Source organism: Botryllus schlosseri, chromosome 5 (genome assembly GCF_051294905.1).
Source record: "Botryllus schlosseri isolate E-star chromosome 5, Bs_hap1, whole genome shotgun sequence".
In the NCBI taxonomy this organism is placed as follows: Eukaryota; Metazoa; Chordata; class Ascidiacea; order Stolidobranchia; family Styelidae; genus Botryllus; species Botryllus schlosseri.
Window position 1 is genome coordinate 15,707,063 of NC_137240.1, and position 18,881 is coordinate 15,725,943.

The following is an 18,881-nucleotide window of genomic DNA, read 5'->3' on the forward strand; positions in this document are numbered from 1 at the left end:
AACTAGCGTCCGGGAGGAATTTCTAAAATATGCCAAATATCCGGAATTTTGAAGACTTGACGTAGGCTCATAATTTTTTGTAAATTAACATGAAAACATTATTTTTAGAAATATTTATGCTGATGCGTGATATTTTTCTTCGCGCTGCGCGATTTACTATCACATTTATTGATTTTAATATGGGGACTAGCTCAGGGACTACCACCCTCGCAAAAAGTACAATAAAATATAAATAAAAACAACCTTCATTTACTGGAATAAGCCTAATTGTAATCGCAATTATAGGAGAACGGTATATTCCTAGAGATCGTTAAGGCTGTTTAAATGCTTTATTCAATGAAATAGTGGTTCCAAACTTGGCGGTCGTTTGCCTTTATTCTGGGGTTCGCGAATATGTTGAACGGTATCAGCTTCCAAAATAGCCCGCGAGTAAGTCTGGGCAAAGGTGCTGACTTCTTTTAGTAATCAGCTCCTCTAATTTTGATCGGAACATTTTCAAATTGGAGATGGAGTCGTGACCATAAAAGGTTGGAAACCACTGGACGTGGGGTGTTTGTAACGCTCCGTGGTGCGCACCGGCATAAGGCTGATAAACAATCTTATCGGTAGGACATGAACGTGACTTAACGATGTGCAATAATTACGTTCCCTGTATTTTCGAATTCATCATCCTCCACCAGCTCTAACGCTAACTCTGATCATGTGGGCGGAGAGAGTAACTGTAGTAAAGTAATCATATAGTAATATATGGAACAACCAATATTATTGACAGAATAAATTCAAAAAATTTAACGACCAGAGGCATATAGAAACCAGATTCATATAGCAAGCCCCCCCCCAGAAGTTGCATCGATTTCTCTATGGTGGGCTAAAAATCATTGTTTATTTGGGTGGGAAGAGGCTGAAAAATGTGGTTTCTGTCCCGGTTACACAACACACAGCCACATAAATACTCCTGAACCGGATAGTGACCACCTCTGGTCCATGAGCATGCAACGCTTTGCTAGTGTGATGTCATAACTCATTTTAAAATCCTCTAGTGGGCGCTAAATAGTGTCCGGAATTTGTGTCACAGAAATATGGTAACCCTACGTTACGGGAAACAACGATATGGTAGTTCGTAAAATGCCATTTACATTTTATTTTAATTCGTGAATTCAAACTTCTACGTGCATGTGCTCCGGACAACTCAGGTCTCAGAAAATTGGCATCGTTCTAAACAATCGTAACAACGCAGCACAATCACCATAACAATCGTCCTTGCGTGGTTGCGATTGTTCAGAACAATGCCGATTTTCAGACTTTGAGGGGTATTTCGAGGGGGTTTCATTGCCCTGATCAGATTTTGATGTATATTATCAGAATCAGCGCGACTGTAGCTTTCAAATCATGTCAACTTTATTAAATTTGAGCGCTCGGGTTGTCATCTATGGGATTAGCAATTACGTTGCCGTTTCATGCTATGAAGCGACAACAAATCTGCGACTGTAGCATCACTCGACCGTGAGTCACGTGATGCGCATGTATCCGATCCGTAGGTTAGTTATCTATAGGGCTGGGCAAAATCGAGTACCTGAGTGATTCGATTCTGAATCACGTAAAATGCTTCGAGTCGAGTCGAGTAATCGAGTATCACTCATTATGACGCCATAGCATAATATTATTTGTCAAAGTTCAAATATGTACCTTTTAAGCGACCACAAAGAATATAATGCCTGTTATCCACAATATTAAGGATACTTTGTTATTTTTTCGACCATACCGATTTCATTGCACTTGGTGACAATATTGTGGGATGATCATGACTTCGTAAATGTGCTATTTCCAGTAACGTTCGTAGCTTTGTACTTCCTGTTTCGTATGCTACGATACGGCCAATCAAGGTTTCAAGGCTTCAACAGTGAAATTAGCATAAACTCGTTGATCGTTGATAAACTCCTCGTTGATAAATCAACTTTCAGTGGTGAGGAGCGTATAATTTCAGTACTCGAAAAAATCGTCTTTTACTACTCGACCCGAATCATTAAAATTAATACTCGATTCAGATTCGAGTACTCGAATCATTGTGCCCAGCCCTAAGTAGGCTACGACACGGTGTGACGCGTTCGGTGCCGTGTAGAGAGGCATTTCCTCCTATTTGAACACTCGCTGTGCGGCTAGAAGGCTGGATAACGATTAGATAGCACCAAACATTTATTCTGAGCCATATTGACTGTGATGAAACTTGTCATATGGGCAACAATAAGGTATGAAGGGACCTGCTACCTAAATGATAGTGACGAACAGTTTTGTGAAAACATTCTCGTCACTTAATATCTATTTCGCGCGAAACACACGAAGAAAATTCGGAACTTTCCTCATCTTTTGTGATAGTTAAATTATTGTTAGTACTCCGCGACAAAAATCCCTAAATTTCTCCGTCTCATTCTCTTTCTCATTCTCTGTCTCTCTCCCTCCCTCTCTCTCTCTCTCTCTCTCTCTCTCTCATGGGAAGAATATAATACTTCTACTTTACAAACTGTAAATAGCGAATAGTAATAAGCAAGTAAATCACAAAATATTATGAAGTAGAACTAGCGAAAAATTATTTCTACTAGAGTCAGTACTAGAAGTATGGAGGAAAACTACTTATGTACTTAAAAAAAGTATAAGTATACTTTGTTACTGACCACCTATGAATATAGCCCCACGAACGCAGCTATAACTGCCGAACTGTCAAGGAAGCGTCTTTACTTTTTTGGGTTACTTTCAGTAATCAATTTCACTCCTTCTGTATAACTTTTCTATAACAATCTGTCCTGCAAGATAGACAGTGGACTCATTTGCACCACAGAAAAACGATTATGAAAGCACGGCCTCAAATGAGTTCATTGTCGATTGTTACTGCATGGATAATCACTGTTTCACCATAATGTCGCGGGGACAATATAATCAGTCCTTCACAGAAACTGATGCAGCTCGGAGGCGAGTTGGACTTTAGCAATCGTTGCGAGTAATGAATGACTGAGTATAATTAACCGGGGGAGATAGCGTGGTGGTAACGATAAGCGCCCACCAATCTCACGGACGCGGTTCGATTCCCGCCGTCGGAGGTTTATCTGGGCTCCTCTTCCCCCGCCGTTGCCGATCTTACGGCGACAAAAAGCCCAGAAAAAGACCCGACGAAAGAAAGCACTCACAAGGAATGGAAAGAACTAGTAGAAAGGGCTGCTGCTTCAAAAAAGATAAACATCGAAAAGAACTGTGACATCCTGCACTCTAGGCCGAGGTGAATGTTAGAGTACAGGATCGCTACTAATTCGTGTCGTTCGACGTTCTCCTATCTGTTCATGACATTGCATTGTGTCTTATATCGCACTGTACATTGTGTGTGACTTGTTCAGATGAAAAATATAACCCAACGATATTATAATAACGATATTATAATCACTCATCTTAGCTCAAACGGACTAGATCATTGTGCTATAACCTAACGATAGGTATTGCGAGCCTGTGTTCGAATTAGGTGCAAAATTGTCTGAATTAACCGGAGTATTTTCACCCGCAATTTTTACTTTTGTTCCGTTGTAGAAGATTTTGGCCGAATAAAGCGGTTATGCGTTATCCAGTGTTCGAATTGAGCGAATTAAACTGTATGTTGAACATTTGTGTTATATTCAACACTACCGCGATCAAGCTAAAAAGCGTCATGATCGATAACACGATTTCGAATTATTTTACGGCTTACATGAGCTCGACAAAATTCGAAAACTGTATCGAAAAATGTATATCGTCCAAACTGGCATCTTATCCTTTTATTGTCATGTTTTTATATATCAATTAACTGCCGGTCAGATGCTGTCAAAAGTAGTCATTAATGACGTAAATGTACAAGTAGAAGTAGTAACATAATTTCAAGGACTTTACTTGAAGTAAAATATTCTAAGTCTGATTATTATTCTCTACTTAAAGGCGCACTGTGCTTTATTATGACGTGGTCTTGATTTGAAGATAAAGTCCCGGGAAATTTTTTCGGCCACGGCCATTTTCTTCTGAAAGTCACCGTAATAGAGGAGATAGCGTAGTGGTGAGCGTCCGCGCTATCCAAGCAGGCGGCCCGGTTTCGATTCCCGCCGTCGGAGGTTTCTCTGGGCTCCTCGTCCTCTGTGTCGTTGTTCTTACGGCGACAAAAGAAGCCCAGAAAAAAAGACCCGATAAAGAAAGAAAAAGAGCCAGAAATATCTTATGAAAAGGACCGACGAAGAAAAAATATCATCGAAGGAGACTGTGACTGTTGTGTTAGCTTCAGTTCCTTCACCGAGGCTTTTTGAAGCATAAAATCTGCGGCCAAAAATTATTTCCAGATTTTATCTTCAATTTCAGAAAAGCGTACTAAGTAGTTTAAAGAAATAGATAGGCACGAGGCTTCGCAGGGTTTGGTGACTTAATCTTGACATTAATTCGGAAATTTCGGGATGACCTGTCTTGGCATTTTGGAGGGTTTCATGATATTTGCATTGCCTTAATTCGTACACTGGCATCTACACAATACACATGTTTGTATTTCCAGGAGTAAATGAAGATATGCTACATATACGTTACGATCAACTATCATGCTGATGTATAGTTATTAAATCGACCATAAAACATTTATCAGAATGTGTTTGGCTCACAACCATACAGATATTATGATGGTCATCCATAGTCTAGTTAACAGGGTTCTGTGAGTGAACCAGAGTTGGAGTCAATGTTCCCTCTAATTTTTCACGAGTCTGCGCAAATACGCCAACTCACTGCGCAGGCCCTTGGACAACAGTGCGCAACCAGGCCCCCCATAGGGTGATAAACCGAACTTCTGGGGGGCTTCGCCCCCCAGACCCCCCTCGGGCTGCACGCTTTCCCCCGCTACTAATCATCTGTGTCTGGTCTTCGTTTAGTGGGCGTTCCAACTAAACGCGCGAAGCGCTAAAATTTTCTATAATTCATGATCAAATCGGTCAATATCATCTAGAAATGCATATATTGCTCTCAATTTTAATCCTGTCTCTGCTCACGTAATCACATTTACAGGTAAAGCTGATCGAGTGAGATGTGTAGTAGTATAATTGCTCGCTCGTGAAGCGTAAAATACCGGAAGTGAAGAATGTTGCATTTCGAAGCCAGAAACGCAGCATTTTGAGCTAGCTAGCAGTCGAAAATCAGCCTATGGAGCTTCGGAAAAGCGTCATTGTGGTGCTTCATGGACGTGCATTGTGTATTTCGTGGAACTAATTACACTGTATATCGTGCATATTGTTGATTTTCCACGATCGGTTTTGAAAACAGGTGTTTTTAATGTGTAGTGACCTACATATTCCGCGGGGACAAATGACTATGGTATCCTGTCCACTGAATCACTATAGTGGTTATATCGCGAATTGTTTGCCGTGGAACAGGTTGGTCTAGAAGCAATCCGTGAGCGTACACAATACGAACCAAATACAACCGCTCAGCGCAAAACTGACTCACTGTGTTAAGTATATCACGAATCACAGATGTATACATTTAATGTGTTTATTAGGCACCTGTAATCAAGCTCTTTACAAAAACACGAACAATTTTATCATTCTCACATTTTTTATCACCAAAATAATTTAGATACTGTTCAGTTGAAAAACCTTGACATCTTTTAATTAAATATGAAATACAATGATCAGCGCACATATCAGATTTTTTACTTTGAAGCTGTTGCCTGGTAACGGTGAAGTCCTCTGGACCTAGAAACTCGACTATCTGAGGTTTTAGGGGTGGGATCATAACCGTGTTAGCTTTAAACACGCTTCTACTATATATGTGTAGATTTCGCGCCCCCTTATCGTCATATCACAAAACGCAACCAGCATGCTATAGCCAACCTAACGGATAGTTTGGTGGCATGGGAGGTTACGACTATTGATGAGAGATTTCTAAATATGAAATTCATACTAAAATACAGAGCTATAGTTATGAATTGGAAGTAAATCGCGCAGAGCGCGAGAAAATTTTTCAGTTGAGCTCAGCGTCGCGATCCCCTTCAGATGCTTTCATGACCTCAAGGGGCACGGGTCCCCCAGGTTGAGACCCACTGCCTTAGAATTATCATGGTGAAATATAGCCTACTAAGAATAAGTTTAATCAAGTCCCCGCATTAATTCGATTTTTAGTACGCATTTTATCAATATTTTGGTAAGTTTCTCAGACTCTCGCGGGCCGCACAGTCTAGATATCCCTGAAAGAAGGTTTGGTTACTTCTTGTGACTTTAATTGTAACGGTATAATTTGCTACTTTGACTTTACTTTGAATCTGGATTAGGCATGTGAGGTACGTATAGGCTGCGTAATCGCGGCATGTTAACGAATGGGCTTGATAGTAAACGAATTTCAGCTTCAATTTATACATCCTATGGTTTTAGTCCATACACAGCAACATTAAAAAGTAGGTTTTATATTTTCAATTTCAAGCAACCTTTCGCGGGCCGTACAGAATAGCTCCGCTGGCCGAATTTGGCCCGCTGGTCGCACTTTGCTCAGGCCTGGTATAGGGTATCTTGGGTTTGGAGAGGTGAATAAGACTTTAGATTAGTTCATCATCTCCCATCCACTACTACCATATGCATCGTAGTGCTCCGACAAGCCAAAAGTTCGTTTAATCCTGAAAGTCGTCATTTTGTGGCTATTTCCCTGAAACATTGCGTAAAATAATCCCCAAAGGCAACACGCTTTCAATATCAAATACTGCCCCTCAATATCCTCTCTAATTTTTCACGAGTCTGCGCACACTCAACAACTCACTGGCGCGGTCCCTCGGAAAACAGTGCGTAACGACAGAAAAAAAGGTCATCACTTCGGCTTTCTTGTGCGCGGGATACGTTTTTCTGTGCGCGGAGACTTCGTCAGCAGTGCGCGGCCGCGCACGCGCGCAGCTTAAAGGGAACATTGGTTGGAGTAATTGTAATTTGTAATTGAGCTGAATGTAATTTATTGCATTTTTTCATGTAATTGTAATTGTAATTGAAGCATTTTCATTTTGTGCAATTGTAATTGTAGTTTGATAAAAATTTTGCCGAATTACAGCAATTTCAATTAGAGTACATTGTTATTGAGACCTGACAAGCGCAACACAAAATAATTAACACTTCTTCGTTTTACGATCAACAGCCGACCAGTGTTCACCGTGACATTATTAACTGTTTCCCATCAACATGTCAAAATTTATAAACGGTAGAATTATTGTTCTTCGCGTTGGGATTGGTGTTGTGGGTGCGGGATATTAGGGTTACGGGTGGGGGATATTAGGGTTCCTACACATGCCACTTTCTTTCCATCGCTTGCTTTTATGTTAGCTGCTGTTGATTTTTATTCACTGTGTACATGCCTGTTCTTTACATCGTCTGTAGGTCAGGATTCATCAAACTGGGGTACGCGAGCAAATTCACATAGCACACATTCACTGTGACATTTTCAAGGTTTATGTGTCATGAGAGAAAAAAGCTTAGGCTTGCCAACTGCTGCGTTTAGGGCTTGAGCCACGATGCCGTGTGACTAATAATTGGGCTGTTTGTTGTGCAGGATCGTAACAGCCACACCCCAAACCTCCCAATTGGGGGAAGCTCGAGCTCGAAGAGGGCTCAAAACTAAGTCGTTAATGAACTCGAATTATGGAGTATTTTTTAAAAATTCGAGCCAATTGATGCCGATTTAATGCTGCTAAGTAGGGATGGTGTGAACGTGAGGTTCACGTTCGCGTTCTGTGTGTGAACCTCAGATATTTAGAGGTTCACGTTCACAAACGAACATTGGTAGGTTCTGCACTGTGAACCTTTTTCATATATTACAATTTTCTCTTCATTATAGCATCTTTGGTTGAAATTTATTGCATTTCAACTGCGGGCCTGGTATATGCATGGCGCTGGCAGCATAAAAATCAACACTAAACGAGCATGCACCTTGACAATCTCAAACATTTTACTTGCTTTGTTACAATTGTTTGCTCGAAATATCCAGCTTTCCGTTTGCGAATATTTAGTGACTCATCTCTACTGTGAGCTTGACCCGCAATCACACAACATCAAGAGAGAAACACTACATGTAGGTAGTCAGTGAATGACTCTTATCCAACCAATCAATGAAATTGATATCGTTGTCTGATGTAAAAAATCTAGCAGGCGTACGGGGTCAATCTCGATTTCATATGTTTATTGTATCATAAAAACCAACTCCTTGGATTGGGGTGTCGGCTACTGCTGCATAACTTGTTAAAGGGGTAACATCGGTAGCAAGTAGGGAAACCCGTTTTACACTCTGCTCAATATCAACTTAGCAATACTCGGGACGCTGAATACATTGTCCGGTCTGACCTTGACCGTTAAGGCGTAAGCTTAAATTCCTTTGCAAGTTCTCGTCGAATAAATTGTGGCAAAGCGACGCAAGATATTGATTTTCTGGGATGATTTTATCAATTGATTGCCCCAGTTGATACATCTGTAAAACATCAATATGTATTTCAGCATTGTGGCATTATGTGGCCCGAGTCGTCGCTAGGTATTGCAAGGCTATCACTTCACTGAAATGTAGGGTTGGAATTAGCAATATGACGTCACGAGGTTCACGTTCGCGTTCACACAGAACCTTTCAAAAAGGTTCGCGTTCACACGAACCCGAACCTTTCAGAGGTTCATGCCATCCCTACTGCTAAGTGTATTGATTTTGGGTACTCTTCCCCCAAGAAAATCTATACATGATTTATATAAATAGGCATTCCGGCATCGGCCAATATTGCGCCACGGTGTGCCAAGACATGAGGCTTAGGCAAACATGGGACTCTGAGAAGTGTGCCAAAAAGATCGGCAGCGGGTAAACCTTGGCCATCTGGCAATCTGCACACCACAAGACAAAAACATCCTCCAGAGAAAAGTTCCTCACCAGTAAAAAACAAACACCTATTTGAAATGGTGTGGGTCTTTTAGTTAAATACGTTTGGGCGATTTCAATATTTTATTAACTAAACAGCAGACAGAAAGTAAGAAATAGCAACACGTCAAACAATCAATCAATTGACATATTATATTTTCATTTTCCCAAGACACATACACGATGTACAATGCGATGTAATTAACGGATAAGGGGATGCCAAACGACCAACCGGTCGGGGTCTCTTGAACTGATGGCAGTAAGTAATTATACCAATGGGCCCGCCCAAATATGTTTAATTATTAATTACGTGCCTACATTGTCTTAGACATCATCTCACACAGCTCTAACGGTAAATTTGATTACGTGGGGTCAGAGAGGTTGAAATGTATATGCAATGACCAATATTATCGACCGATCCAATGATGAATTATAGAAAATTTTCGTGCGATGAGGACGTCTAAACACACTGATTACCAATATGAAATCTCGAACACAAGTAGTAGTGAAAACGGTCATTCCAATGGGGATCTGGGGGGCCGTGTCCCAGACGTTTGATCCATCACCCTATGGAGAGGGCCAAGACCAACGTTTTTGGGGGGGCTGACGAAGTACTGTTTCGACCCTGATTCTGCATAACGTTAATCGCTTCGATGAGATTAATAGTTTAGTAATTTTATGTTGCTCATCAGCCGCGGTGATGAGTTTTTCCGTAGACAATTGTCGATTTCGGATTAGTTCTGTCAGCAGTCATTCACTGAATATGATGATTACTTTATTAGCGCTATTTCAATGTTCGGTGTTTTGCTTCTGTACAAATAGTTCTGGTCGTGAAATAACCAAATAACCAAATAAGGTACGAATTACAACTTGAGTAGTCATTCATTAAGCTATGACATTATAACAGCAGGTAGTACTCAAATCCAGAGTAGGACAATTAATTGTAATTGTAATTAATTACATTTTTTCGTATGATTGTAATTGTAATTGTAATTTGATATTTTAGCAAGGAATAATTGTAATTGTAATGTAATTGAAACATGCAAGGAAGTAATTTTAATTTTAATTGTAATTGAGCCAAAATAATTTAATTGATCCAACTCTGGTGTGAATCTCAGAAATTTAGAGGTTCGCATTCACAACAAACGAACCTTGGTAGGTTATGCGCTGTGAACCTTTTTCATACATTACAATTTCCCACGTCATTACTACATCTTTGGTTCAAATTCTTTGCATTTCAACTTCAGACCACTCTATGCAATGCGATGGCAGGATAAGAAAATCAACACCAAACGATCATACCACTTGCCAATCTAGAAAATTTTACTTGCTTCGTTACAAAGGTTTGTTCGAAATATTCAGCTTTCCTATTGTGAATATGTATTGAATCTATGCTGCATGTGAGCATCAAGAACGAAATAGAGTAATTAGTCCAGTACGCATATACGGGATCCATCCTGATTTGATATGTTTATTGTATCATAAAAAACAAATCTGTGCGATTAGGGTGTTGGTCACTGTATAGCTTGTTTATTGGGTAATATCGGTATCAAGTTTACAAACCAGATTTACACTTTGCTCAATATCAATGTCGCAATAGTCAGACGCCGAATACATTGTCCGGTCTGTCCTCGACCGTTAAGGCGTAGGGTTACATTCCCTTGCGAGTCCTCGTTGAAATTGTCGACAAAGCGACGGAAGATATTGATTTTATGGGATTATTATAGCATTTGATTGCTTCAGCTGATACATTTTGTGACTTATAAAAAGTCAGCATGTATTTCAGTATTGTGGCATAATGTGGCCTGGGTCGTCGCCATGTTACGTGTACGTGTACGTACATTTATATATCGCTTCACTGATATGTAGAGTTGAAATTCCAATATGACCTCATATAACGTCATAAGCGTCACGTTCATGTTCACAGAGAACCTTTCAAAAAAGTTGCGGTCACACGAACCTGGACCGTTCATGGGTTCGAATCATCCCTACTTAATAACCCTGATAGAATCACCTTTGACCCGTAAGGCTATATGCTTGGTAGTGGTAGTATATATATATTACAGGCATTGATATTTTCGTGTATGTTGCGTGGAAGCACAATAAAAAATAACAGATATGCTGTCTGTTGTCACTTGCAATCTTCTGTGTCGAAAGTAGTCATGCACGTTGAAACCGATGTTTCCTGCCTAAGTGGCCTATGTAAGCAAAGTTGGTCGGGATTTGCCGTCGTGTAGTCGCCGCTGAGGGCCGTTCCGTTTTCGCTGATCGTCTGCGCTTTTGGTCGCCGTCGTTTTCTGGCAGAATTCAACGACATTGTTTCAAAATATTGAGAACATTGTATTTCCAATTTCCTTGGAACTTACTGATGACAAACGGGTACAAATACCAGTAGACAGCACAACGTCATTCCGCCAATCGTCCCGAGCACGCCGGCGATTATTTCGTGGGACTCGTTCGCCTCCGCTAATTCTTCGACATCTGCTCAGCAGACATAGAGTCAATGTGGGATGGAATGAAAGACAATAGATGTGTAAAAAAACAGATTTCTTCTTCTTAATATGGTATTCGTTATGCCATTGGAATACAGCTTATATGCATAACAAGTCCATACAGTTCGTACGTATGTTATGAATATAGGTGAGTGAAGATCAAACTATATCGCCGACTGCCAACGGCGAAGATGTCTAAACCAACTTCCTATATCTAAACAACTTGTCCTTGGGATGTTAACGGGGCCGAAAGATTCATTTAACCGATTGTATTCCAGTACTTATGCACACCCCAGGATGATGTCTTGTACGTGGGTGAGGAAGTGGAGACCACGATGTTGTTCCAAAGTGAACACCCTATATTAAACCTCTTCGCAAACGAACGAATATATACCTTTCTCAAATTGCAATATACTCTCCCAGCTCCGTTGTTTGTTGCAAATTGTGTAATTGCGATGTAGATCTGCGATGAAACACTACAACATAGGCATTGTGGTCGAATAATATCGAAATAAACAGCCATATACCGATTTTCGTTGAATTTAGCTTGGGCAGCTTTCCGTTACGCCAAAGAAAAGTGCCCACATAATCGTACACGTTCTGAAAATGGCGCAGAAAATAGCAGAAATGTCAATTCGAGGATCGGGCCACGTTTTTTGGAAACGTACCGAAAAGGTCCCCGCTTGGTAATCTGTCATGGCTAAAATGCTGTACTCCCCTCGCTTGTCGCCATGATTTTCCACCAGAACGAGGCCGGCGATGCCTTCGAAAAAATAATATGAAAACGAAACGCGTTTAAACCTAGAACTGCGGCAATGCGGGCGTATTCATTGTCTTCGCTTCAATTTTGCTAAGTGTTTTAGGTTTATTTAGTCTCATCCCCGTCATCTGATGTCCGCGCAAACGGTGTCGGGAATCATAATAAGGAATATCGGCCTGGTGTAAAATGACCTATGTAGCCTAAACACCATGAATAGCAAAACAACAGCATCTCCATTTCTGTACACCCGTAAGATATGTACAAAAAGTCAAAATTTTGTCAAAAATTGTTTACAAAGTCTAATTTTTTTGCAACCTGCATTTCGTTTGTATCGTAGATGTTTGCACTTTCGGTGAACTTATCATTTGACATTTTACATCTTGTAGCCTATTTATACGGCCCATCTCTGTTTATTATGAATCATAAACTGTCAAATGAAACAAATATAGGTTGACATGGTGTTATGCTCAACGTAGGCCTATACCGCAATATCCTAACTGAAGTAAGACTGCGTGGACATTGGTTCTTATATCACAAAGCGCATGATGAAAAATTGTGATGTATAGGCAACATTGTCAGAATGAATTAACACGGTGTGTCAACGTAGTGCGGAACGGATCGGCAAATTCTCTGGTCCGACGAAGTGCTGTTTCGTTCCCGCCAACGGGTATACGCCCGAAGCTGTTTAATTATTACTGAGGGGCCCTACCTTTTCATACACACCTCACTCAGCTCTACCTGTAAATCTGATTACGTGGAGATGACGTCATTGAATTTCATTCAACTTCAATGATGGAAACTGTCAACCCAGGTATTGAAATTCCAAGCTCTTCGAAATATCAATACTTGAAATGAAATTGGTCGTTCTCGGTCAACTTTTTCAATTGACTCAACTACGTACTTATACCTAGTTCTAGTATACGCAGTATAGGCCTGGGCATAGGCGCCGAACATGGGTATGCTAGGTATATGGCTTATTATAATCTGCGAATATTACGGGTATACGGCGTACCTTGAATTTCGTCTGCAGCTCAATTTGCCGCCCCGTCGTACCTTCACTATTAGTAATCAAACGAAGCGACGCAGCAGGATAAAAACGCGACGTCGTTAGAGACGTAGATTTAGGCACGCGCGATGAGAAACACAATCTCCTATAGCTTTTTATAGCAATTTGACGACCAAATATACGTTCTCCATATCTCAATTGTATTTTCATCGATAAGCGCCACAAGTTGCGTTTAAATTGTGCTGTGCGCCATTTTTGTAATACGTTCTTGTTGTTGTTCGTGGTATTCATGGTGCTTGTCGACGACTATGGTCATTTACAAGGGTCAATTTTCTTCACTTTTATTCCGTAGCTGTCGACTTGTAGCATGGCCAACTTCAAGGCTTTTGTTTTTTCCAAGACACCGCTTAAACGGATGAGATGGCTAGGTGAAATTGGTCTGGAAGAATTCATAATTGAGACCGTTTTATCCCCATCTAGGCTCTATGGCATATACAACTTCTGGCATTATAAAATGAATATGATATTCGGGGTGCCGTTACCATTTTTGTACCCATAAGACATCATTTCCTTTCCATTCTACCTTGAAACATAACTCTTCTCATATTTCTCGCAACAGCCATTCCATCTCTGACATCAATTCCCTGTTTCAACGTCGCTTTAATAGCAGTCTGATGCAGAATGACCGCGTCGTGAAAGCCGATCACAAATTCATTCACCTGAAAAAAATTGATTGTCAGGCGTGATATATTTCCGTAATTTAATACAGCCGCTTTATAGTCATTTCCACATAAGTCCCGGACGATTATACACTGTATACAAAAGCGTATTTTCCGGATTTTTACGATAGCGTTGGTGCATACCAAACCAATTTTCTTCATTTTTATTCCGTATAGCTGCCGACTTGTAGCACGGCCCACTTCTATCCTATAGGCCTTTATAAGACACCGCTTACACGGATGAGATGGCGCGAAGAAGCCTAGATAAACAAACCTCCAACACTTAGATAGGAATTCCAGAGTCGACCTTGGCCGGACTCGAACCCGCAAACCATTGGTGTTGCAGCTGTGGATTATACTACTACTCTCCTTCGCCACTCCAAGCCAGCGTGAAGTATTCGTTATCTCAATGCCGACAGAATAGTCAGTCGCATTAAAACCAGCACTGAAATTCGTTTGAGAAAGAACCTAGGATAAATTGCCGGACTCACGTCTTCCTTGATACCACTTTTCCTATAACTCCGCAACATTTGTTCTCTGAAGTGATCGAATCTTCGAAGTCTCCCCGCGAAAAGGGTAATCACCATCAAGGCTTTGAACGCTTCCTTTGCAAGAGAATCTCGTTCGTCACCTTTTTACAAATGTTTTGTCAGTGATGACGATCTAATTTTAAACCTTCGCGTGGTACGCATTAAACGTAGCACCAGTGAAAGTGAGTTGATGTTAATTCAGTAAATATTGGAGTAGTCAAAATCTCCAGTAAGAATGATGATTTTTAATGCGGAACAAAACCGGATGATGTTGAGAATTGACGCATTTAGGATTGCATTTAAAACATAAATCAATGGCCCTTTTCAAAACCTGCTTTTTAATGTTTATTAATGTTTTTTAGTCATGGCGTCACGGATATTTGTGTCGTCACATTGTATTGACATTGGCAATTGAAAATATACGGTTAATATGGCTCCTTTGACGATAAAGTTTTCCTACCCACGTCTTAAACGGTTCAAAACATCTTTGATCAGGACTACATCGTTATGCAGCACGGTCAACGGTAATAAACATAAGAACATCCATTCTGTTGCAATGGTATATAGCGCTAGGGTTACCATACGTCCTCTGTTAAGAGGATTTGTCCTCTTTTTTGACTTTTTAGAAAGTGTCCTCGGAGGACGCCCTTTTGTCCTCTTTTTTGAGATTTTGTCCTCTTTTTTGAGATTTTGTCCTCTTTTTTGAAAATTCAGGTCAGATTTAGAGCAAATTGCGAGTGATATGCCGTAAATTAGCACAGAACTGACGCTCCGGCGGGTATTTCGAAGTGAAAAACGGTTATTTTAGGTCTGGGCGGTAAGATGACTTTTTTTCCTAGCAACGCGGGAAGAAAAACGGTATTATGAGCTCTGGGCATTTTTTTTTAGTCAACCGATCACAAAGTGGGAAAAATTCACCGGTTTTTGGGAATTCTTCTCCGGTTTTGCAAGTCTTAAGTTTCTGAAAAAGTGTCCTCTTTTTAGATTTCCAAAATATGGTAAGCCTATATATAGCTACGTTCTATAACTATATTAAAACCACGACGATTTCGAGGGTTTTAACCCTCCCATATCATATACATGGACTATATCAACTGCAAGTCGTATACGCAGGCTTAAACTGCATGCTTTTTCAAAAGTATTTAAACAGCTGTGTCATAATTATACAACTTTTGAAAAAAACATGCAATTTTGTTATTTTTGAAATGGCATCTGCTTAAAACACCGCTTAAAACAAGTTTTTAAACAAAGTATCGTAAACACCGCTTGTTTTTAATGCAACCTAAGACATTTAAAGTTAGTAATTACTGAAATGTATCATGTATGTGAAAGATTCCGTCTATTCAGTGTTATTGATTGTCCAATGCACTGAATCCTTGCGACTAAAAACATGGCGACAAAGTAAATTAATTAGTTATTCGTACATTCAGGACCTGAGCGCTAGGGCTCGTGATGATTTCACTCACAATTCGATGCAAATGGAAATCTGACAAATAGGCCACTCTATATGCATGGTGCTGACAGCATGAAAAAGTTAAAACTGAACGGGCATGCACCTTGCCAATATCAAAATGTTTGCATGCGTTGTTACAAAAGTTTGCTCGAAATATTCAGCTTCCCGTTTGTGACTATAGTGACTCTCTGCTGCGAGCTTGACCCGCAATCACACAACATCGAGAACGAAATGCACTACAGGTAGTCAGCGAACAATGCTTATTCAAACAATCAATGAGTGCTCCAAATCTTGTTGAAATGTCGTCCTTCTGTCACATCTTTAATTGCTTGTCATAACATCATTTGTGAGTAAGGATGGCCGCTAATCACGTGCACTGATTACATTAGGATTTGGAAACGTATTTCAACTGTTTAAACTAAGCAAAGATCGGACAACAAATAAGATTTAAACTTAGGTTACGGACTCACGGTACATAAATACACTAGACTTTTTCAAAGTAAACGCATTTCCGGATCAGTTTATACACGTAGTTTTTAACAACATTTTAGCATTTATAAATATATATTTGAGGAACTTTTCGCTAGCCGCACAATGCCCAGGTCTGTTCTCAGGTATACCCAGTTGCGCTTGAGTTTATTTGACAGTTACCTATCTTCCAAGCTCCGCTAGCATATTCTGGTCGATGATGCATGTCGATGACGAACCAATGGTTTGCGTCTGGTTCGGCATATCCCTCCTTGTACGCACCGATCATAATTTCACGTATTTTCACCATGGAGGCGCACATGACAACAACTGAAAAATATGGTGTTTGTGAGCAAGCAGACTCGCCTTCCAGTTGACTGCAGGTGGAATATCTGGCCGGACATCCGGGATTTTCCTGCGATCTGCGGCGATGTTTCTGGAGTGTATTTGCCGGCAACGAGGGACTTCCTGAAACGTACCGAGTACGTTCGAAATGGGCGAGTGTGGACGTGACGCGACTCGCTACGGACTGGACATGGTCACGCTCAACGATTGCGCGATATAACGATGAATTTAATATTGATATTCATACCAGTATATTATTTGAGGGCTGGTGTTCCCTTTATTCCGGAATGTGAATATTATTGCAAACAGGGCTGTACCCCTCTCTAATCGCACTGAATTTCGTGAATCGTCATGTTTCCGTATAATCTCAAAACAGAGAAACTATATGCGCTGTTTATTGCGTGTCAGCAATGTAGCCAGGTTTGTGTTGCACATTATTCCTCAGATAACTAACCTACGGTAGTCATCTATTGTAGGCTATTCCGGTTATATGAATGTGATGGTAAGTGGGGGTGGACAGCATTTACTACCTCTCGGTTCCATGAGATGTTTGACCAAATTTTCTCCGCTAAAATTTCCGCTGATCGATTTCGGAGCGAACACATGAAAGCGGCGATCGAAGACTGGGAGGCTAGTCGAGAGAGTTTTGATCACCGAAAGACATTCGCTGCAAGTAAAATACAAACAGTGCGATGAGTGTGATTAGATAAGTGTGAATAGTGGGATTTCGGAGCATTTACTCGGCCGAACACAGGAAATACACAACAATCATACTCAAGACATGGTGTTGTAGGCCCTACAGGCCTACACTGTAGGTCGTAATACACGGAATGAAAATTTTATGACACTATCGAATAATAGAATTACTCTTAATAATCTGGATTGCTGTATAGTGTGGATATGAATAGCCTAAACGTGAGCGATAGGCATTTTTGAATATACCACTTGTAGATATAGACTAGCCTACTGCATCACGAAGGCCAACTTCGAATACATTGCAACTGTTCGGGTGTACAAATCAAAGCACGGGGGACACACTTACTCCTCCGCAGTTCCACTCTCCCATCTGTCCTCATATATAAGATGTATTGGGTACACAAGTCCATGCCCCAAATCATTGAATATTCGCCAAATAAACTGTGCTAGATCGTAGTGATTAGGTCCAATTCTGACCAGAGTTGGTAGCTCAGCCGGATGGACTGCTATCGTTGGAGCTCCGCTGGTGATCATAGGGACGGTCCACATATCCGCAAGATCCAAAACACCCATAGCCGCCGCGTTGCAAGCTGGTCCAAGAAACGCCATTGGCGGGTTTTCGATCCGAAAAAAGTACGACGAAAAGTTTGTCCATACGTATTCATTTCTTGGAACCAGTCTGGAAGAGTTGGAGTTTGCCTTCGTAGCTGGAAGTTGAAAGATTCGTACGTCGGATCTGTAAGGTTTTTTCTGATTTTCGTGATAGAATGCCTTCGCAGCAATGCGCGCTTGCTGTTTGTTGCAAAATGAATCTCTGTAAGAAACTTCATACCGATACCCTAACCTCGCCAACTTTTCTGCAACTGATGATACGGCGTATTCAATAGCAGGCAGTACCATCTGCTTTCGGAACATATACGGAGCTTCTGAAGGTAGAATCACGGCAAGGGTGATGTTTTGAAGAGTTTTGTCATGTGCATGCCTAACAGCAGTCCGGTTATCGGGGAAAACTCCGTAAACACAAGTAATCCACAATAGTAAAGTAAATGGCATTTCCAGGCAGTGAAAATTGACGACTTCTATCATTTGCTTCAATGCGTCACTATTGTAGGCATCTTGCAATTGTTACGTCGCCGCTTAAGTTGTTAGCAGACCACTCTCTGGTTATGATTATGTACGAGTAACTCCACCTAATATAAATCATAAATCGCTTGTATACGTCTTTCCAATCAACTTTTTATTTTTACTCTCGGGGTAAAAGTTGAGTGCCCAACTGTTTTCAGATCCGAATTCCACGAATTTAACAGTAAAAATTTTACCAGATGAGCATTTTGTCGAAAGCGTTAAAAGTAGCCTACTGTGAGGTAATTCAGCATCACAGCGCCATACAGCGATTACACAATCACTTTGCCACAATGCACTCCTTAAGGAAACATTAATATAACATGCTGAGGTAATAAGAGATCCCTGTGGACCTATAGAAAATGGGAATGTAGGCCTACCTG

General features: G+C 40.7%; 2 protein-coding genes across 4 annotated transcripts in view; one reads left to right on the forward strand and one right to left on the reverse strand.

The window, feature by feature from the left end:
• Positions 1-18,881, forward strand: part of LOC145439206 (ran-binding protein 9-like) — a 333,125-nt gene that overhangs the window by 89,186 nt on the left and 225,058 nt on the right. The window lies entirely within an intron of this gene.
• LOC145439205 (atrial natriuretic peptide receptor 3-like) lies at positions 10,945-18,583 on the reverse strand. The gene is made up of 10 exons (XM_080316699.1): positions 17,723-18,583; positions 17,211-17,347; positions 16,519-16,665; positions 14,376-14,515; positions 13,749-13,884; positions 12,068-12,162; positions 11,927-11,999; positions 11,794-11,862; positions 11,274-11,388; positions 10,945-11,204 (listed from the first exon to the last, which is right to left on the reverse strand). Exons 1-10 carry the CDS (start codon positions 18,460-18,462, stop codon positions 11,039-11,041), a joined length of 1,818 nt encoding a protein of 605 aa, XP_080172825.1. The 5' UTR covers positions 18,463-18,583; the 3' UTR covers positions 10,945-11,038.

Coding starts and splice junctions, on each gene's coding strand:
- LOC145439205 (XM_080316699.1), bottom strand. CDS start 18,462: ATGATAGAAGTCGTCAATTTTCACTGCCTGGAAATGCCATTTACTTTA. Junction 16,666..17,210: donor ACATCTCATGGAACCGAGAG/GTAGTAAATGCT, acceptor CATATTTTTCAG/TTGTTGTCATGTGCGCCTCC. Junction 14,516..16,518: donor TAGCGGAGCTTGGAAGATAG/GTAACTGTCAAA, acceptor ATTTGTAAAAAG/GTGACGAACGAGATTCTCTT.